Source organism: Watersipora subatra, chromosome 9, assembly GCF_963576615.1.
Source record: "Watersipora subatra chromosome 9, tzWatSuba1.1, whole genome shotgun sequence".
NCBI classification, from domain to species: Eukaryota; Metazoa; Bryozoa; class Gymnolaemata; order Cheilostomatida; family Watersiporidae; genus Watersipora; species Watersipora subatra.
In genome coordinates, this window is record NC_088716.1 from 58,938,929 (window position 1) to 58,962,206 (window position 23,278).

Genomic DNA, 23,278 nt, shown 5'->3' on the forward strand with positions numbered 1-23,278 from the left:
TGTTTTGTAACTGTAGATGACAATATAATCATCATAGTTTCTACTGGATAATTGAGGACTCCAGTGCAGTGAAGTCTACATGTCGAAAAGCTTACCCATCATTTGAAAATGGCATTATTGATGAACACTCCAGGTAGTACGCCCACGAGCGGCCACATTACATTTGAATTCGTAAGATGGCCAGTGATGAAATATTGTGCCTTTTCATACTGAGGGATTTGAATATATCAACAAGTCTGTTCAATTACACATAAAACCAGTCAAGCCGCTACTTATTGCAAAGACTAGCTGATAAGAAAAACACTCCGTGATAATTATCGCGAAAATACATGTAGATCATCTTGACCTGGTAACGAAAGGTTTGTTTTCAAAATCGGTCGTAATTTTGCTGACTTTTCCATCAGTACCATACCTGCCAACTCTCACGCATTGGGCGTGAGACTCACGCAATCACCCCAAAGAAAAAATGAAAATGCGTGAGAAATGCGTGAGATTTTTGCCCCAATTTCCACAATTTTATATATACTATCATGGATACATCAATTGCCCCAAAACCAAATCTCACGCATTGCCCCACTCTTGGGTTGGCAGGTCTGATCAGTATTGACATACTTTACAATATATTCTATTTCATATGCCTTGATGAGTGATAGGGCGTCTGAGAGTTTATCAGCAAACAGGAGCTGTTTCTTTGTAGAAATGGAGCACTTCATTCAAGAACACCGGTACTTATGTTTGATAACAAAAAATGAAAATAAGAGCATTAAGTAACCATGTGTCGTAGATAACTTACAGGGTAGGAAGACAGAAATAACAGCTAAATGCAGTCAGTATGTTAAGAGAGCAGCGCCGAAACGGTAATATGGGTTTCAAACAACAGGCGTAAATGGAAGCGATGGAGGCCGGGAATTGACGGTCATCAGACAGGAGAGGGAAACAGTCTCTACATCGACAAGTCCGAACCTAGACAAGTCCCAATCACAACAAAGGTTGGTCCGAATCTAGACAAAGGCTGGTCTGAATATCGACCAAAGGCAGGTTAGAAAAAATCGGCTAGGAAACCCTTTGTCCAATTGTTTTCGATGCGTGTACGTGTATATGTTTCACAGGGAACTGCAACAACACAGATTCCAACATACTTCGTTTTGATGTCAGGAAGAAAGAAGGCAAGCATAAATATAAAGCTTACAATTGGACGCAGAAATTGTGAAAAACTTGAAAAACCATTTTGTGGTATTAAAAAAAGAATGCATGACTACAAAATAATTGAACTTATTTAATACTGAACCTATTATATTAATCAGTATGGTTAATATTGTATGGTGTTTGTGACCAACTCGTTTCGAGATTGGGACCAACCGTTGTCGCTATACAAACTCGTCGAGGTTCGGACTATACCTAATCCACAGGAGATTACTACATTTCGCGCCTCAATACGTCAGCTGCGAAATAGACTTTCGAAAGAAAAAACGGAGCTAAAGTTGCGTGGATCTTTTAGCCAACGCAAAATATCATAATGGAGGATTCAAGAGTTTTCATAGATACTGAAGTTGTCAAAGTGAGTGATTAGCAATAGTAGTAATTTTGGTAGTTTGAAGGGTAGCTTCTTACATATGTGGAAGAGAAAATTAGATAAAGCTGCGTTAGAATATGTATTAGTTTTAATAGTTTGGAGTTTAAACTAGTTTGTGCATTTGTCTTGTTATTCATCGTTTATCTCTTTTATGGTTGTTTTCCTTTGCCAAGTAACAATCTCTTAAGTGGAATTAAGCTGTGCAGTAGGAGTCAATTTAGCAGTATTACCTGTACTGCTAAAATCATAGAAAAATCTGGCTTGGCTCCAACAATTGCATGTATGTCATTGCTGTATTTTGCCAGTGCATGAAACTATTCAGTTTGTTCAATTACATTAATTTATTGTACCCTTCTGCTCAGTATTTACTGCTATTCTATACATTATTATTATATCTTGGAAAGTTTGTAGTAGTTTAATCAATGATTATCTAATTGCCAAAATTATTCAACCAACTACAGACTACTTTAATGTGTCATTTGATGTTAATATTATTTTATTTGTTTGCAGAAAATTCATCGCCTGTCTCGAAAGCATTCTGAACCACGGTATGGTTTCTTATATGGTACAGTAGTTTCCAATGGCCTTGTTGTTTCAGCCAGCTGTTATATTGCTGGTGGTCTAAACAATGGAAACTTTATGGAGCATTACATGCAGAGCCGGTGTATGTTCCCTGTAGGTAAGAAACTGTGTTCATGAAAAACAACTTTCTAGTTTATGGGTCTTTACTGCCATGTAAAGTCTACAATCGTAGAGTTCTCAACCAACGCTTGTTTTGTGCCTAGATGGTGCTGGGTTTATGTATGTTGGATGCTTTTGAATGTAGACATTAACTTTGTTACAGGAGTGGATCCAATAGGTGTGTTTCTATGCAACTGTGATGCTCGTGAAGTGTCCAACATAATACCTGTTGGTGAGAATAGTCAAGTGAGTTGGTGTTGGTATTATTAAGTCGAGGCCTCTTTAATTGTTAACTGCAAACAATTCAGAATTTTTCTGCAATGTATGGGCCAACTTAATAGTATTGACTAGTAGGTACTGTGATTAGTAGTAGAAACTGTGACTAGTAGTGAACACAGCAACTAGTAGTGGTCACAGTGACTAGTAGTGGTCACAGTGACTAGTAGTGGACGCAGTAGCTAGTAGTGGACACAGTGACTAGTAGTGGACACAGTGATTAGTAGGGGACACAGTGACTAGTAGTGGACACAGTGACTAGTATTGGACACATTGACTAATAGTGGACACAGTGACTAGTAATGGTCACAGTGACTAGTAGTGAACACAGTGACTAGTAGTGGACACAGTGACTAATAGTGGTCACAGTGATTAGTAGTGGTCACAGTGACTAGTAGTGGACACAGTGACTAGTAGTGGACATAGTGACTAGTAGTGGACACAGTGACCAGTATTGGACACAGTGACTAGTAATGGTCACAGTGACTAGTATTGGACACAGTGACTAGTATTGGACACAGTGACTAATAGTGGACACAGTAACTAGCATTGGACACAGTGACTAGTATTGCACACAGTGACTAGTATTGGACAGAGTGACTAGTAGTGGTCACAGTGACTAGTAGTGGACACAGTGACTAGTGGGTGGTGTAGGCCTATTTGTTTTTATTATTATGAGCGCATGAAGCATTTTTATTTAGGCAGCACACGGCTCTTTTTTAACAGAATTTGCAGCGACACTGCTGAATCTGTAAAAACCCTCAATTCTCCAATAGTCATTAAAAGAAAAAAGTTGTTAATTTTTCAAAATTTCCAAAAACCAATTATATAACCCCTGACATTACAGTGTGTCGATCAAAATCAACAAAACGCCACAACTCATGTAAACGCAGTTACATTCTGAAGATTTCCCGTTAGGAGTCATTGGCATCTGTTGCCTTACATTTGCATCCCGTTCTATGAATACACAAAGGAATTTTGGTTAGCTGGACTGGCTTGGCATCCTTTAATGGCAATATGCAATTACCTTTATAATGTAGATTATAAGACTGTTTTGGTATTTTATGTTATTAAAAGCCATTTCCTAGAAGTTGAGTGTTTCGGTATTTACCCTAAGTTGGGTTTATCTGATGCGGTAGTTTAGCAGCTTATTTGTCTGGCTACTCTTAACTCTTGATGGGACGAAATACTTAGGACAATTCTCCTCGATTAAACAGTGTAGTTAATCATACTCTTCACCTGAACATAAAATAATGGTGCAATGTCATCATGGCATCATTTAGTTTACAGAGAAATTGATATGTACATGTAAGCTAACACGAGGTCGATAAGGAGCTGATGATGGTAAAACGTTAATATGTGTTGAATCAGAAATTAATAGTTTCGTCTTACGTAATTATGGTGTGCAGTAGGAAAATGATATTACTATCAGTAAGAATAATATCGGCCAACTCTTATTATTTTCAAAGATGTCATCGTGCCGACTCAATGCTTTGTCACTCAGCAAAGGAGTGAATTCTTTAACAGTGGAAATCTTTGAGTTCACGGACAACTGTTTTGCTGACGATAACATTTATTATGACCTATATAAAAATTTCGTACTGATGATTGGCTTAGGAAGAGACCGTATATTTATCGCTTATAGACTCTTTACTTATGTACGACTACACGTGTCATGAATTGCTCTACCTCTTAAATCTGAACGTTCCAAGAAAAAATCTCATTCAAACTCTTATATACAATGTATCTGCACTTGGGTGGTCTACTAAAACAAAATTACATTAAATTGAAACTCGATGGCTTTGCTTCATATAGATACTAATGAGTGCCCGGCATTGTGCGGGTAATAGAATAATTACCCAATGAATTTGAGTAACTTACCCGATAAGCTAGTAGTCTGAATCATTACTAAATCAGTAGCCGTGTTTTAAGCCAGCTTAATAATCGTTACATGTAATGACTAACTGTGTTACTTCATAACCCCAAGCGCTGCAAGTGTGGATATTTTAACCAATGTAATTAATGTAATCACAGTCATTTGTAGGTATGGTCAGTCACTAGATCGTAGTATAGTGGTTTAGATCGCTTGTCTTTAGACCTGGAGGTACCGAGATCAATTCCTTTGTTAAGCAGATTTTTCATTGCTAGGTTTTATTTGCCATAACTGGTCACAATTATGGCCAACAAAAAGCAAACATGGATATGTAATATATATATTGATTGTGTTCATTTGAATCACTTAAATATTGTAAGTTCACTATTAACAGATGAAAACTTATATTTCTATGGCTAGCCAGTTAGAACTTGGATATGAATATTTTCCTTCCATGGTTTTCAGTTTGTTACTTTATCATGAAACCATCTACTTGGTTCCATGATAGGGTAGAAAACTTAAAACTACAGAGAAATTGATTAGCTCCCCCTTACAGAGAAATTAAAATCAAATTCCTCCTTTTTTTAATTTAGTTTTGCATTTAGTTTTTTTTATGCCAGCTGTCAGAGCGGTTGGTATGCATTTGCTTGGATAAAGGAGGCGAAGATATTGATCTATATATGTACAACAGATTCACAAAAGAGTTAACCTCTAGTGAATTCACAGAGACCAACAGCAACTCCTACTCAGACCATGTATTTCTCCGTCTCACTACTCCAGTTAATATACACTACAAGTTCTCTATCAAAAAAGGTTAGATGTTACAGCACACATTGTCATTTATTTTGCCCGATTATCGCTTATATCTTTATTTCTTATTCTGAATATGAAGGTCGTTATTATACTCTGAATGTCTAGAAATATGAAGGGTGTGAGCCATCATTCCTGTATTCTCTGCATTATTTGCCTCTCCCTACATCACCTCTCCCTACATCACCTCTCCCTACATCACCTCTCCCTACATCATCTCTCCCTACATCATCTCTCCCTACATCACCTCTCCCTACATCACCTCTCCCTACATCACCTCTCCCTACATCACCTCTCCCTACATCATCTCTCCCTACATCATCTCTCCCTGCATCACCTCTCCCTACATCACCTCTCCCTACATCACCTCTCCCTACATCACCTCTCTCTACGTCACCTTTCCCTACATCACCTCTCCCTACATCACCTCTCCCTACATCACCTCTCCCTACATCACCTCTCCCTACATCACCTCTCCCTACATCACCTCTCCCTACATCACCTCTCCCTACATCACCTCTCCCTACATCATCTCTCCCTACATCATCTCTCCCTACATCACCTCTCCCTACATCACCTCTCCCTACATCACCTCTCCCTACATCACCTTTCCCTACATCACCTCTCCCTACATCACCTCTCCCTACATCACCTCTCCCTACATCACCTCTCCCTACATCATCTCTCCCTACATCATCTCTCCCTGCATCACCTCTCCCTACATCACCTCTCCCTACATCACCTCTCCCTACATCACCTCTCTCTACGTCACCTTTCCCTACATCACCTCTCCCTACATCACCTCTCCCTACATCACCTCTCCCTACATCATCTCTCCCTACATCATCTCTCCCTGCATCACCTCTCCCTACATCACCTCTCCCTACATCACCTCTCTCTACGTCACCTTTCCCTACATCACCTCTCCCTACATCACCTCTCCCTACATCACCTCTCCCTACATCACCTCTCCCTACATCACCTCTCCCTACATCACCTCTCCCTACATCACCTCTCCCTACATCACCTCTCCCTACATCACCTCTCCCTACATCACCTCTCTCTACATCACCTCTCTCTACATCACCTTTCCCTACATCACCTCTCCCTACATCACCTCTCCCTACATCACCTCTCCCTACATCACCTCTCCCTACATCATCTCTCCCTACATCATCTCTCCCTGCATCATCTCTCCCTACATCATCTCTCCCTACATCACCTCTCCCTACATCACCTCTCCCTACATCACCTCTCCCTACATCACCTCTCCCTACATCACCTCTCCCTACATCACCTCTCCCTACATCATCTCTCCCTACATCATCTCTCCCTACATCATCTCTCCCTACATCACCTCTCCCTACATCACCTCTCCCTACATCACCTCTCTCTACGTCACCTTTCCCTACATCACCTCTCCCTACATCACCTCTCCCTACATCACCTCTCCCTCCACCTCCTCTCTCTCCACCTCCTCTCCCTCCACCTCCTCTCTCTCCACCTCCTCTCTCTCCACCTCCTCTCTCTCCACCTCCTCTCCCTACACCTTCTCTTCCTTCATCACTTTTTCCAACACTCACCTCTATCATTTACATCTTCACCATTCACCACACCTATACTACTCCCTGTACCACTGGCTATACAGCTGTTCAACATATTGTACTGGCAGATATGTTCAGATATGTTTGTATAGCATCACCTTGCACATTGTAAACCTCAAATTGCTTGAATGAAGTACAACAGTCTCCACCTATGCCTTTTTTCATGGGTACTGATTACTAAGTCATCTCACAGGCAAGCTTATGTTCTGACAGCACTCTATCTGTCTTCAGTTGTCAGTTGAATGGTCATCCTTGAACTGCTGCTAAAATCTGATGGTACCACTGTGATGGCCATTATTGCACAAGCTTATTTTTAATCTAAAGTATTTGAGAGCCATCTAGGACAGACAGTAAAGCGCAAATATTTCCTACCAGTTTCATGATCTGACTTTCCCCATTATAAAATGTTCACTTCCCTTACAACCAGAGGCCTGTGTTTTAGCTGAGCTTGACGCAAACTGTTCTCAGGCAGTGGAGGATTTGCTAGCTTCCTATCACTCCGACAAAGCTTACTATGAACTCTGTGGGGCAGACATCTTGATCAGCAACAATAGAGTTATCGGCGCTGACGAAGAAATGTCTGTGGAAAAAGTTTTCAAAACAATCGAAAAAAGAAACAGTGAAAATGATTTTAGTGGAAGGCGTAAGAAATCTCTCGATGAGGTTAGTCCCAGCTATAACCAAGCAAGCTGATGGTATGTTGTTTTACCACAGACAGATGGTGCCTTGGTTCATTTGAATACTCTGATTTCTCATTCACTTGTAGGTCAAGGTCATTTATGCCAAGGCATTAACCAAACTTACAGTGGATAAGTCAGACAACTCTGTCTTATACTCTCCAATAATCCACTACAAGAGAGGTGAGCCCCGACTACTAAGGCTGTCTGCTCCCCATTTTCATTGAGTGATCATATACACAGTCACGTGAAAAAGTATAGGAGCTCCTACAATAATGTAGCATTTCGGAATAAATTGTCGGATATAACATGTCATAAATTACTTTTAAAATGGACAAAAATACAGAAATTTAATATCATGATAATGCTCAGAATCTCATCTATCTGTTTTTCTTATCTACTCGTCTTTAAACGTAATACTCTAGCTGTTATTTCGCTGAGCAGTGTTAAATGAAAAAGTTTTTTACTAAAGGCTAATTTAAAAAGCAAGTGCGTAAGCTGTCAAAATTGACTAAATAGAATATATACTGCTAAGCTAGTAGAAATGTTAAACATTTGGAAAAACTTAAAATTTAGCATAGTGGCTTGAAAAAGAATTACCACCTATTAACTCTTTCTGAACTTTCATTAACACAGAGCAGATCTCATCATGTGAGAGAAATTAGGAGGAATCAATTTCAACTCGCAATCAAGACAACAACATCAAAGAAAAGTGTACATTTTAAGGTTAAAATGATGTAGAACTTTATTTGAGTTGATTACGCTGGGCTTATTTAGTCTTATTGTCCAATTGGATGAAGATTATGAAAACTATTGGGCGGTCTTTCTACTTTCGCGCATGGCTGTAGCTTGCAGTAACATAAACACTGCAGTTACAAACACACTGATAGTATGTATTACTTGGTTACCTGCATAGCATGACATGCATAACATCATCACGCTGGTCGTCCTCACCAGTCTAGTAACCTGTACATCTACGATTGGCCAAAATATTTGTTTTTTGTGTTTCTAGTTTTAGCCATTTTCATTGGCGGTTCATTGCAATTAATTACATCTTCATCGTCTTATGTAGCCTTTCCTTTTTTCAGTAAAAATCTCGCAGCGCAAATAGCAGCCCTAGCGCTTTTATCAACACTGAATGTCCAGACTCTGTGATAAAGAGTTAGATATGATCTGGCATTTATTCAGTTCAGGGCAATTTTAATTAGTAAATTTAATCATTATTACTAGTTTTTCATTGGTCAAGCTGCTTCTCAAAACCATCTGTTCATGTGTGAATCTTTTTCTCATTTGGGTCTTCTCATAAGTCAACCCATTTTTAATTCCCATATTCTCATTGGTCAGTTTATCATTCATCACATGTTCTTATTGGTCAATTTATCTTTCCTTACCATCATTGCATTGGTCGATCTATTTGTAGTACCGTGTTACTATTAGTCAATGTATTTTAGAACCATTTTCTTATGTAGTTATAAACTGTTTTCTATTTTATTTTAACACAAACTCTATGTATCGGCCAACCTCTTACTTTATTAAAAACAGTTTTAGTACTGATTGTTCATCTGCTGTAACATTACAACACATTCCTGGTTTGCTTTCTGGTTGAAGGTTCTGCTTGGAGGTTCTGCTTGGTGCAAGTCTACCATTTAGTTTACACTTGAGTTTGAACAAAAGGATATCTTATTCCAATAGTAGTTTATAACAACGTTCAATGTCAAGACAAGTTACTAGTTTTAATGAAAGAAAATGCATCAACTGCGAATCGTTTCTTAATAATTTGATTAGTGCACGCTTCTGAAGATTAATGGCGTACTTCAGTAATGATGTTAGCAAGACCGCACCAAGGCATGAGTGCTATGGTGCGGTTCAACTATTTTCCGATACGTTGTCCTATTAGAAGCAAAGGATTATTCACTTATCTAGTTTTAGGTTTAACTTTTTTGATCTCCATCTGCTTTGAGCCATGATTGCCTCTTAACTAGCTTATCCCGCTCGCTAATTACAAAACACAGTGTTGTTGGTCTAGTGTAGTTCCTAGAAACTGTATTCTCTAGTTATATCAACTAAAGTTTACCATTTGTTTTTAGCTGAAGCACTAATGGTGTCTGTGTCAATTCCCATTGAGGCGGTGATAGTAGTACCTAAATCACAGGCTATTAGGAGTCTGTTTGACCTCTTCTTCAGATCCATTAGGAGACAGCTCCATGCTGTCAGAGCACTTCTCTCATCCTACACAGTATGTTACATACTGTATATCCTGAACAAGTTGTTCCTTGTCAGTCGAATAACTTCTACAGTTTGATCAATGACATTCCTCAATAACTACGTGTGAGCTCAATGTTTTCATGAGAATTGCTTTAGCATCTACTTTTCAACACATAACATCGTGTATTCCGGTAAATCGGCAAACATTGCTGTCGACATTGACTATTGTGAATAATGTCGGTGAATTGTTGTGAAGCTTTCTTAGGTCTATAGTCCGGTATATGAACAGACCTTATTTTACTTTTGGCAGAAGTATGCAAATGGTTATGTCATTTTTATGTTATTTTGCAAATCTACCAAAATTACCCACTGGCTTTCATACAAGAGGTTTGTTAGAATTTTGGTTGTTGGAAGCAGTTGATTTCGGAGTAAAAATTTGTGAATAAATCTTAAAATAGAATAATTAACTTGAAAGAAATATAAAAATACATATGACGTCAAGTAGGAGAAAATATTGGGTTCAACTTTTGATCTAATATCCAACACTCTGCTTCCGAAGTTTGTAAATCAGGAAATGTGCACAAAGTTTTCATTCACACAGGTTTCCAAAGCCAAAACCATAGTACAGTGTTTGTTGATTCAACTGCCTACAAGAGTGAAAGAGAGAGTTGTTCCTACTGTGTCTGAGTAGTATCAAACATTACTTTCTACTCTCAAAATCTAGTTTAACACTAATGGCTCCCAAGGTGGCTAGTGTTAGTGGTAAGAGTAAAAACTAAAAAGAATAGAAGTGAATGTTTTCTTATCAATAAAGTGAGAAATACGAGGTCTGATTCAAAAGTTCCCGGAATGGAGTTGTATACACTTTCATATTTGTACGATGGAAAAACCCATTGCAGCGTTTGTTGGGAAACGCCTTCGGAGTGTTGTCACAAAGTTTCGGGTCGCTATGACAACGCGTTCTCACATCAGCCGACGATATGTCAAGGTCTGTCAGGTGCATCCGGCGATTTTTTAATAAATTTATCGTCATGTCTAATCTATCGGAACAGCGTATTTGCATTAAATTTTTTGTGAAATTAAGGAAAACAAGTACTCAAACAATTGAAATGTTGAATATTGCTTTTGGAGATGCTGCTCTGAAAAAAACACAAGTTTTTGAGTGGCACAAACGTTTTCGTGAAGGTAGAGACAGCACTGAAGATGATGCGAGGTCTGGCAGACCAGTTTCGGCAAGAACTTGCTCGTCAATCGACTGTGTGAGGTCACTGTTCCAAGGCAGATCGTCGTTTAACTATTAGAGAAATATCTGGAGAGACTGGACTTGGTTTTGTATGTGTTCAGAGTTGTAACTGACGATTTGAACATGAGAAGAGTCGCAGCAAAGTTCGTGCCACATTTGCTAACTGGTGACCAAAAGGAGCTCAGAGCTCGTTGCATGCTTGCAACGATTTCAAGGAAGCCTGGAGGAATGAAAAAAACTTTCTTTCGAAGGTAATAACTGGAGATGAGTCTTGGGTGTATGGTTATGACCCAGAGACTAAATTCCAAAGTAGCCAATGGAAGTCTCCAGGCTCCCCAAGACCAAAAAAGGCGAGGATGTCTCAGTCAGGTGTAAAGACCATGCTGATCACGTTTTTCGATATTCATGGGAGTAGTGCACCATGAGTACTTACCACAAGGTACTACTGTGAATCAGTATGTTTACATTGAAATTATGAGGCATCTTAGGGAAAAAGTTAAGCGCAAAAGACCTGAACTGTGGCACACAAGTTCATGGATGCTGCACCATGATAACGCACCCGCCCACACTGCATTCTCTGTGAAGTAGTATTGCACTAAAAACAACATGGCTGTTTTACCACATCCTCCATATTCACCAGATCTGGCTCCCTGTGACTTCTGGCTATTTCCTAAGTTAAAACTTCCTATGAAAGGAACCAGATTTGACAGTATAGAGTCGATTCAACTAGCAACAACGAGAGAGTTAAACAGCATCGACGCCAATGGCTTTCAGCACTGCATGGCATCATGGCAGAAGAGGTGGGACAAGTGTATCGGTAGCCAATAGGAGTACTTTGACGGGGACTAACTAAATAGGTAAATTGAAGCAACGTGCTTTGAGTTATAGCTTCATTCCTGGAACTTTTCGATCAGACCTCGTAATAGCAAAATATGAGCGAATATCTATGGGACTTTCTATTAGCTATTGATTAATTAGATATTGAAGCGTAAAATGGATGAGAATGAAGAGGCTGGGCGTGACTAATATAGATAGAGTTTAAATATATAAAATACGAATTATGGTAATATATGTTCATTTGAGTTGACTGTCTCTATATTTATATTTTATCTCTTCATATGAGCATCATTTGTACCATCAAGACTCAACCTTCATGTAATTCGTCTGACTTCAAGGTGACTTCAAGGTGAAGCACTGACAATACCGACTTCTGTTTATTGATCATCACTTCATTAATTCAGTTACTTAATTATAATAATGCAGCCTTTTACATTTGTTCCAGTCTATAGTGTAACGCAAGGGCGGATCTACTGTGGTGCATATGGTGCAAATGCACCACGCTAAATATGGCAAGAAAATTTTTAAAAAAGATTTAAAATCCATCAAGAATTGAGTGAATTACAGTTCATTTCACTGAGGACTTGCTTTGGAAAGAAGTGAACACAAACGATCTAGCAGGGCTCGTTACAACGAAGAAGTTGTAATAATCTTGACCTGAATTTGTTTAGCTTATAAACAAATGAGGGTGGTCCCAATAGACATCCCCAATTGAGCCACAACTTTTTCGAAAGAAGTACTACAAGCAATTTTAAAAGCAAATTGTCTCGGAAGAAAGGCCAAAAACGAATTTACATCATTTCTTTCAAGGACAAAACAACAATTCCAAAAATTAGGCCTTACTATGTCTGTTTTATAAAAGCACCGTTGTGTAGATAATACTGCAAAACATTGTTCATGGTAGTTTGCAGAAATGATGGTTTATTTCTGCACAGCCAAACCAAATGGTTGTTGATGTTTTGTGATTGATTTTCTCTTGATTTTATTGCACAAATGTTTATTAACTTTCTGTTTACATGTAACCTTGATATACATAGTATAATAAACATTATAAAACACCAATTTAGTTAATCATATCTAATGTCAATTTTTACCTCTAAACTTGCTGTTTGCTGCAAACAAATGATTACACTTTTTTGGACTCAAACACACCTCCTTCATTCTAACATGCCTAAATTTCAAAAGGTTCCGCTGGTGAGGGGCCAGGCAAGTGGGTCGCCCCGCGCACCCCCTCTCACCCTAGATATTTTACACAAATTTTGCACCACACACTTTATTTCCTAGATCTGCCCCTGTAACGTCACACATGTTTACTTATACGTGAACGTATAAGTAAACATGTTTAAATACATATATACGTATATAATTAGCTAAAGTATTTACTATTATCCTTCTCAGCTGTAAAAATGGTTAATCGAGTACGGTGTGCTTTTACAAGTTTGTTAGCTCCACCATTTGACAGCTTTGACAAACGAATACTTTCAGATGGATTTACTTTATATTTCAAAGTTTGACCACATGTCGATGTAAACATGATGGTTGCTTTGACTTTTTGTGTTCTCATGGACACAGAGATATGTAGATGTCTTTCCCATCCGCTGTAAATACTTATAAGTGGTATTATGCACATCGGAGATCCATGATATAATGTACTTTCAGGGTACAGAAATACCTTTGCTACGTATGATTTACTTTTGGGTGCATGGAATGCACTTCCCTCTCTCTATGGTGCTTCCAGCCTCCAGCCAAGATAACCAACTAGGTAATTTTAGCGATGACTGAGGTGCAATTGTTGAAGTGGTCAAATAGTCATTGTATTATGTAAACTATTGTTAACTTATTCTCAAAGCAGAAGTCACCCGAACCGGTCATGAGTAGTATTGCATGTACTACCCAGTCATCTGTACCAGTTATGAGTAGCGCGGTTATATAAGTTTTTTATGCTATGTAATCTCAATAGACGGTGTCCTCCGTGACAATCATCTCTCAAATGCTTGCTCTAGGAGATCCGCGCTGACAAGTTCGTCCAGTTTTTACTACTCTTTTATTTCTCATAGTCGACTGGAGACAAGATCTACATGAAAAGCTGATGTTACTCTTGGATAGACCTTACTTTAGACTATCCAATGCGTACTCGTTTCCTCAGGAAACCACACCATCCCATAAACTTATCAATCCTCATCTAAGTCTCTCCCAGTCCAAACTTTCACAAGGTATGCCAATCCTCAATTAACTATCGCTCACTTTTTGCTGACTTGTACCAGTCCTCTAAGAAACGTGCATTATAACCGGCTTGTTCTTTTAAATGGTTTTTCATGCGAATCTTGTTATTATTGTTCACTTTTTGATCTCTCAGTCTAATATCAACCTCTCAGTCTAATATCAGCTTAATCACATCTTGGTAGTCGCTGTCACTCGTGGAATAATTGTAAAATTTTTCATGTTTCCTTTAGGCATGTTCAGTAACAGTTGAGTAAACAAGATTTCCGCCAATATCTTTTTATTTACCCATTATAGCCTTTGCAATAACCGCCTAGCATTTATCCAAACTAGCAGGCACTCTAGCCGCACTGTCATTCATTGTAGTAATTATTTTTGAACAGGCATGAAGACAATTCGTTTATAGTTTGTCAAGCATCTTTAGATTTTGCCCTGTGCTTTTATATGTATTTAAAGACTTCTTACGATGGGCAGTCAAGTTGTATATTTAGGATTATCTGCAATTATCTGACACGAGTACTCAGCGTTTCTGTCCTGTATCCTTGCAGCACCTACAGGTACTGTACATACAGTTTATGGAAAGTACACCTACCATCACTACATGCAAGATAAATTTGATGATGATAAATGGGGGTGCGCTTACCGTTCCTTGCAGACTCTCATCTCGTGGTTCAACCTCCAAGGCTACAGTAACATCAGCATTCCCACTCACAGGTCTGTCTGTCTGTCTGCGAAAAAATATTTAAAGGTTGACTTGCAACAAAATTCACATTACAGTTATTTGGTATCAAAAGATTCACCATGTCTTAAGGCCGGGCCACACGTATCGTGTAATTTCAACTAATCTGGGAAATTCCATTCGTACGAAATTTCTGACCTGCCACATGGAGTTTCCCCACCACGGATTCGTACGAAACTAACTTTCAACTAGCCAATCATAACGCGGTAATAAATTGAAGCCGATTCCGTTTCAATCATTTGCGCCAAAGAAAAAAGATATGCGTAAAGAAAACGACCTTCAACATTCAACTAACCTTTTCAACCGACCAATCAAACAACGATTCGTAGGAATTTTTGACGTTTCGTTCAATTCAGGATTCGTTCATCGTGCGCAACCAACAATGGACAAATTCGTCCAAATGTCAATTTGTACGAATCGTTTCGTCCAAATTTCGCCGATTTTGTGAGAATTTTGTCTCGTGTGGCCCTACCTTTACTCTGTTGTGTTGTAGGTGCCAAATATGTGGAAATGTGATTACAAGCTCTTAAAAGCTCAAAAACAAAAAGCCGCCATAGATTGGAATCTGTTTATTTCTCTGACGTGGTCATTACAGTTGGTTATTGTCCTGTCACGTGATGTTCTCACGTGAATTGAAAGGCCAATAAAAAGCTCAATATAAAACTTATCGTAGCACTAGTTCATGACAAACACTTCGGGTTTTACCGAAGACCCTGTATTAAATATAGATGCTCGCTACTTTACAGTTTTGTTTCGGTTTGATCTAATAGTCAAGTCGAAATCTGATGATGTGACCCAAGATTTTGCTAATAACTTCTGCAGCACTTATCGATTATCACAGGTGACCAACAGGCTTGTCATGATTATTAGACAATGATATGTACTCCTTCGAGCTAAGGTTAAAAAATTAAACGATTTTTAGGGTAAGTTATAAGAGATCAGTGCCAAGCATATCTTGGCACTGATAAAGATAAAGTGAGAGCATTAAAATGACGATAAAATAGACGCGTAAGAACAATAGACATGGTTTTATTTAGTATATTTGTGAAAATATTTCGTCGAATGAGGTTGCATGAAAGTGTAAACAGAAACCATCTTGTAACAACGACGTCCCAATTTGAGCCGTTTTGGAAAGATAATCCAAACTACGGCGGTCTCGTGTGGCTGCGATTAACTGTTCGTTTTTTAGCTTTTAAGAGCTTATAATCACATTCCCATATATTTTGCACCTACATGTACAACAGACTAAGACATGGTGAATCTTTTGATATCAAATAACTGTAATGTTAATTTTGTTGCAAGTCAACCTTTAAAGATATTCAGATTTGTCATTATTTAAAAAAATAGTAGAACAGTTAAATTCTTTAATCGTCTGTAAATTTATGCAAGGATGAAAACTGGGCTTGGTCATTCATTATTTCTCTTTCCAATTTGTGAGTGAAGCCATGGTCTGCTTCTTTTTATCATCAGCTGCAGACACCTGTCTCGCCTATCTTCGTGACAGATCTCTGTTTGAAACTTATCGAAAAGAGTTTGTTTTAGAGAGATACAGCAGACTTTAGTGAACATCGGCGATAAGGAACCATCATTTGTTGGGTCTAAGCAGTGGATAGGTTCGACAGAAGTTGGATTTGTCTTAGACAAGCTACTCAATGTATGTAGACCTCCCCTCACTATTACTCTTGTGCTTGCTTCTCACTTGGGTGTACAAGTCTAGGCAACTTCTCTTCTTGTCTGTCAGCAGCAACATACTTTAAACCGAGCCGTAACTGACTGACTCTTTATAACGACGTGTTGTTTACTTTGTTTTATGTAATATTGTTCAGCTGTCGACATTGAAAACAAATTAAAACCATGTATGACTTCTCGCATGCCTGTATTAGCTGGTCTCTGTGTTCATGCGTTTTTCCTTTTACTTATTTTTCCATGACTCCAAAACTTTGGTTTTTCATTTAAGATTCTAACATATTCTGATTATGAATGTAGCTAGTGTCTCACATTTCAGTGCACTTTATCATTGCGGTAAAGGAGAGCAACACATTTCTATTTGTTTTCATCATGATTCGTACCTTTTATTAATATAATTTGTTATCATTATTTTATATACTGTTATGAGAAGTGATGTTTGGTGCACAACAACATTCACTATTTTCGATTTCCGCTCAAACTCTTACACTATTCACAGATTGAAGATTTAATTTTTTCTATTTATTATCAAAGTGCTACTAGTAGGAGTTGTTCTACCCTTGTAATGGGAGGACAACTTACTAAGATTTTTTAAGGAAAATAGACCTGCCACTTTCACTTGTTAGAGTGAGTTTAATTTAAAAGTTAGAGCAAGATCTGCAGACAGCAGAGAATAGTCTTACTCGTGATACTTCCTATATTAGTGCTAGAAAAGGACGCTGTTATTTTTGCTTCTGCAGATAGCAGTAGAAAATGGTTCCACTGTTGCCTTGTAATAATTCATTGAGGATGTATTGTTAGTGCTATTTTTAATGGCTACAGGTCACCTGCAAGATTATGTTTGTCAGTTCTGGCGCAGAGATGGCAAACAAAGGCCGAGAGTTGGTTCAGCATTTTCAAACACAGGGAACACCTATTATGATAGGTAAGTGCAGCAGTAAAAAGGGCAGTCGCTTACATATGTATTGCTAACCTGCAGGACTGTTAGGTTGTCTACTCGATCTATCAAGTGCTCATAGCACCATTTGTTGCTATTTATTGTGTATGATGTAGGAGGGGGTGTACTCGCTCACACTATCCTAGGGGTCTACTACAATGACCAGACGGGTGAAATCAAGTTTCTCATCCTTGACCCTCACTACACTGGAGCTGATGACCTCAAGACTGTACTTGATAAGGTTAGGTTCATAGGCTGAGACACCAGAGCCTTTCTTTTCTATTGAAGCTTTGCTCGCCTTTTACTCACTGACAGTCCATGACTTTCAATTTACTCACCTGAAAATTTAGTTACTGATCTCTACAGATGGCAATCTCAACTGATCTCTGATTGATCTCAACAGATTTTATCTCCTACATTGTCAGAAGTTTATGAGAATGGGTTTGGTATGAACTATAGTTTGTTATGAACTACAGTTTGGTATGAACTATAGTTTGATATGAACTATAGTTTGATACGAACTATAGTTTGGTATGAACTATGGTTTGATATGAACTTCAGTTTGATATGAACTATAGTTTGGTATGAACTATAGTTTGATATGAACTACCCTAGGACACTTATGTATTCGCGGCATCTAACTTTCGCGTTTTCGCGGTGTCATCCTCTCGCGAAAATTTCATGAGCTAAACTAAACTATCATAACAAACGAGTGAAAACGCGAAGTTAAATAGCTTTGTTCATTGATATCCACAATAAAATCGTAATATTAGAAATGCAGGCAATTTTCGTCTGTGCTTGGGATAAATGGGAAATTTCTGGTAAACTCATTATAGCTGATACACCGACTGAGCAGCATGGCAAAGCAAATTAAGATTATATCAGTTTAGTCACCGAATTTGTAACTGATAAGGATGAAAGTCTGGTAGGTGAAGTCATAAAATTGAAGAATAATTATTGTAGTGATGAATGTTATTACCAACCAAAAACAATATCAACCCTCATCAGGTCCAACCACATTATCTCTTTCACTGCCAACCCTGTACAAATTCGTTACCGGCCTAGTGCCAGCCGTTTTACCGAAATTGCCGATATTGCTTCATGATATGTATACAGTATTTTTTCAAGTTCTACTTTAATTATCTGTATAATCACAAAAATCTAAATTGGCTATTATGTCATCAACAACTAATTACATGTTTTATGACTCGCGCGGGGTAGTTAATGAACTCACAGAAAAATGTTCGTTTTTAGATTAGAATTTCTTAAACAAAAGTTTAAAATTGCTTCGTTGTTTTAGGCTGATTTTATAGAGAAATCTTCGGACAACACAGTCAATTTCATAAAACTTTTAAAGACCATGGGTTATGTGGTCAACAAATAATAAAATCAGGTTACCACTCTATTGCTGAGAAAGTCCAAAAATGCGTTTATAGGAGTGGCCCCTAGAAAACGCATAAATGCGTTTATGGCAGCGTAAGGGTTATACAGTTTTGGTTAGGAAGTTGGTTGTTACCTATCTATTTTCTTCTTCTTGGGATTCGAGTGTGAAAGTCACGGCGGGAGGGACCTAGACGTCATTGAATGTCTAAGAAACAAATGGCAGCAAGTGATCAAATTGAATTGTCGATCTCACCCACACATTTCAACCTGTGATTTACAAATACGAACTATTCCCAAATTGAATTTTTTTTCTTATTAGTGAACTGGACCTGAGGAAGGTAATGTTTTTTCCACTGCATTTATTTTCACATCACTATATTTTCGCACTCATCAGAGCCGCGAAATTAAGTTGCAGCGAAATTTTACTCTGTGTGCTACTCACGAAACTAAATACTAGCGAAATATAAGTGTCCTAGGGTATAGTTTGATATGAACTATAGTTTGGTATGAACTATAGTTTGATATGAACTACGGTTTGATATGAACTATAGTTTGGTATGAACTATAGTTTGGTATTTACTATAGTTTGTATGAACTACGGTGTTGTATTATTATATTTTTACATATTATTTTTCAATCCTTTCGTGTTAGTGTGGACATTATTGTCCAAAAAACTACAGATCATGAAAGTAAAGATTGGTAAACAGTAAAGGGAAGAAATGTTTTAAAGAAAAAAAATAAAATCAGTCGTATCTGCCATCATTTTACTATAACAAAGATAATTCTAGCTCATAATTGCGGTAGCTCCTATCTGTTGCTGTCACTAGTCTCTGCTGCCAACACATATATGTCTAGTCAGAGGTACTAGGTCTCATACATCTATGAGTCATCAGTTAAGGGGGAGCAAGTGTTAAGAGGTGAATAACAACAGCCCTGTGGCTGTAGTACTGAAGTTATAGCTGGCTTGTCACGACTTCCAGCCGTCATCCCTGTCTTGCTGAATTCATGCGAGCAATGTACATCGTCATAGCTGAGACTATGTGTATCACCATAGAGTGTCCTAGAGCCTTTCATTTCTTCAGCTTTATTTTACTTTTAGTTCAGGCATAGCTTCTATTGTTGCAGGGCTGGTGTGGCTGGAAAGGTGAAGACTTCTGGGAAAAGACAGCCTATTATAACATGTGTATGCCGCAGCGACCAATAGAGTATTGAAAAGGTAAAACGCTGCTGGCTTTGAGGGTGTCGTTAAGATTGGAACTGTTCCTTCTTTTCTATATCTATTGTTAGTTTTATCGATAACAGTCATTTTCGTTGAATTTCAGGATGCCTTTTCGGCTTTTCTCGATTAAATAGATACGGTACTTTTTGTTTAACTGGTGCAATAGTTATGATTTTAGCTCAACTGTTTATCTTGTGTTCTATAGAAGAAAATGCATGTATTTATTCATATGTAATTGTTTACCAGGTGGTTTATGTGAATCACTTGCCAATGTGTTTGCTTGTATCAGCAGACGTAACGTCAATAAAGTATTGTTAAAAATTGTACAAACTTCCATCCTATTGTCATGATTTGAATCAAACTTTCTACAAATGGTGATCTTAGCGTTTGCTCTGGTCTCTTATCTGTACATGAGAGTGATAGTACCTGTTTGTATTGAGAATTATGTTAGCTTTATAAACTGCAATAGCTATATGTATCACTTGGAAAACTATCTCTGTTCTTGTCTGCTGGTTAATGTAGTCTCATTTTGCCATTGAAATTATAAGGAATAAAGATATTATCTAATAATATTATGGAATGGTTATAGGCTCACTAATATACCGTAAAACCTCGAATTGAATGCCTACTCTATTTGGACCTCTATTATATATAAAAAATCGGCCTAAATTTACAATGGTAGATGTTCGTTCCATCGAAAGTAACGATCAGAACGCAGTTATCCGAGCAAACGATGGAGATATTTTTGTTTTAAAAACGCTAACTTTTGTTTCTGCATGTAATATAAGTATGGTTAGTTCATTTCACTTGTTCATGAATATACATTTGTATCATTTGATATATTATCATTATATAACTTATAAATATGCAGAGTTATAGAATGTTATTTAATAGCATCCTTACGGCTATTTTAACACGGCTTACAATGAATCGATGCTCATAACTCCACTTCTATTCACATAAAAAGCTAGTTTTTACTGCAATCTGTAGCAAACATATCAATGAGTGCAAGGAGCTTTTATTCATTGATGTTAAATACAGATATAATTATAATAAAAATATGTCTTCAAATTTAGAATGGAATAAAAATTGAAAATTCCAACAAATTGCAAAAAAGAACACAGGTGATAATATTATCGCAGGTCAATTGCAAGCAATAAATATCAACTGGTAGAAATATTTCTCGGTTTTTCTTTGCACATGTATTAAGGGATTTTGGAAAAGTTAGAGGTAAGTTAGCAGATTTATTGCATTCAAAATGTTTAATATCGTATTGAGCTTTTAAGAGCTTGTAATCACCTTTCCACAGATTCCAAAGAGAGGCAAAATATTGGTGACATTCGTTTCACCTGTAATAGGGCTAAATTTATCTTCCAAAATTTCTGACAAGCCATTTGAAAACTAGACTGCCAGCCTCTATTTGAATGCCGCCTTCAATTGACCCCCACTATTGTAGAGGAAAGGTTGAAAATATAGCGCCCTGGTGTTCTATATGAGGTTTTACGGTATGTGGTGTGTGAGGATATATTATCAATCATCCCTGAAGCTAACAAATTAAGCATATTTTTGCAAGATGTAGTTTGTCTAGATTGTAATAGACGTGGTTTAGTGTGTCAGACCTGCAAACAACAGGTCGGGTTCAGAGGTCACCAAAAAAGGTCACTGGTAGCGACAAGAATGACATCCAACCTTAAATTGATCTCTACATCTGGACATTTCTCCAGTCATTAGGTTTCCTTGCTACTGGACTCAGACGTCCAACCAAGCTCGTGGAGCCATTGTTTGTGCTCTTAAAGGTTGACTTGCAACAAAATTCATACTACAGTTGTTTGGTATCATAAGATTCACCATATTTTACTCTGTTGTATTGTAGGTGCAAAATATATGAGAATGTGATTACAAGCTCTTAAAAGCAAAAAAATGAACATTTAATTGCAGCCACACGAGACTGCCGTAGTTTGGATTCGCTTTCCAAAACGGCTCAAATGGGACGTCGTTGTTACAAGATGGTTTCTGTTTACACTTTCATGCAACCTCATTCGTCGAAATATTTTCACAAATATACTTCACGCATTCAATAAAACTATGTCTATTGTTTTTACGCGTCTGTTTTATCGTCATTGTAATGCTGTCACTTTTAGCACTAATATCTTATAACTTACCGTAAAAAATCGTTAAACTTTTTAATCTTAGCTCGGAGTACGTATCATTGTCTGATAATCATGACGAGCCTGTTGGCCACCTGTGATAATCGAAAAGTGCTGCAGAAATGGTTTGCGAAGTATTGGGTCACATGATCAGATTACGACTTGATGATTGAATAATGCCGAAACAAAACTGTAAAGTAGCGAGCATCTATATTTGATACGGGGTCTTCGGTAAAACCCGAGGCGTTTGTCATGAACTAGTGCTACGATAAGTTTATATTGAGCTTTTTATTGGCCTTTCAATTCACGTGAGAACATCACCTGACAAGACGATAACCAAACTGTAATGAATACGTCAGAAAAATAAGGAGATTCCAATCTACGGCGGCTTTTTTGTTTTTGAGCTTTTAAGAGCTTGTAATCACCTTTCCACATATTTAGCACCTACAACGCAACAGAGTAAGACATGGTGAATCTTTTGATACTACATAACTGTAATGTGAATTTTGTTGCAAGTCAACCTTTAAAAAACCCACAGGGTCTGCTTGCAGTAGTCTAAGCAGATAATATATTCAATCTTCGAGGGATTTCTGATGCAGGCTTGACCGACATACTCCTCTAGCATCTCTGACAAGAAGAGTTGCAATATTTGCTAGAGCCTTTGTAATCTAGTCTTACTGATCGGGGTATAGTGTGGTGCGATTAAGGAGTCAGTTTGCTATAGACAGAGTGACTTCTGGACAAGCAAGTCTGCTATAAATGTAGTGACTCCTGGACAGGTAAGTCTGCTATAAATATAGTGACTCCTGGACAGGTAAGTCTGCTATAAATATAGTGACTCCTGGACAGGTAAGTCTGCTATAAATATAGTGACTCCTGGACAAGTAAGTCTGCTATAAATATAGTGACTCCTGGACAAGTAAGTCTGCTATAAATATCGTGACTCCTGGACAAGTGCTATAAATATAGTCACTCCTGGGCAAGTAAGTCTGCTATAAATATAGTGACTCCTGGACAGGTAAGTCAGCTATAAATATAGTGACTCCTGGACAGGTAAGTCTGCTATAAATATATTGACTCCTGGACAGGTCATAAAAAGCTGTAGATAACAAAATACATGCACATGGTATGGGCAAAGAAGAGAGAAAAAACTCCTATTCAATTGCAC

At 37.9% G+C, this 23,278-nt stretch overlaps 1 protein-coding gene across 2 annotated transcripts; it reads left to right on the top strand.

Annotated features, from left to right (window-relative positions):
* Positions 1-1,449: 1,449 nt before the first annotated feature.
* LOC137403859 (ufm1-specific protease 2-like) lies at positions 1,450-20,568 on the top strand. Of its 2 annotated transcripts, XM_068089949.1 has the most exons (14): positions 1,450-1,558; positions 2,084-2,252; positions 2,418-2,500; positions 5,024-5,216; positions 7,260-7,480; positions 7,584-7,677; positions 9,582-9,730; positions 13,439-13,541; positions 13,837-13,992; positions 14,548-14,713; positions 16,281-16,392; positions 17,247-17,349; positions 17,478-17,602; positions 19,870-20,568. In XM_068089949.1, the coding sequence occupies exons 1-14, from the start codon at positions 1,517-1,519 to the stop codon at positions 19,954-19,956; spliced, it is 1,803 nt and encodes a 600-aa protein (XP_067946050.1). In that variant the 5' UTR covers positions 1,450-1,516; the 3' UTR covers positions 19,957-20,568. The 2 variants fall into 2 exon arrangements, with proteins under 2 accessions (XP_067946050.1, XP_067946051.1); XM_068089950.1 differs by lacking the exons at positions 1,450-1,558; positions 2,418-2,500 and having other exon boundaries at positions 2,165-2,252.
* The last annotated feature ends 2,710 nt before the right edge of the window (positions 20,569-23,278 follow it).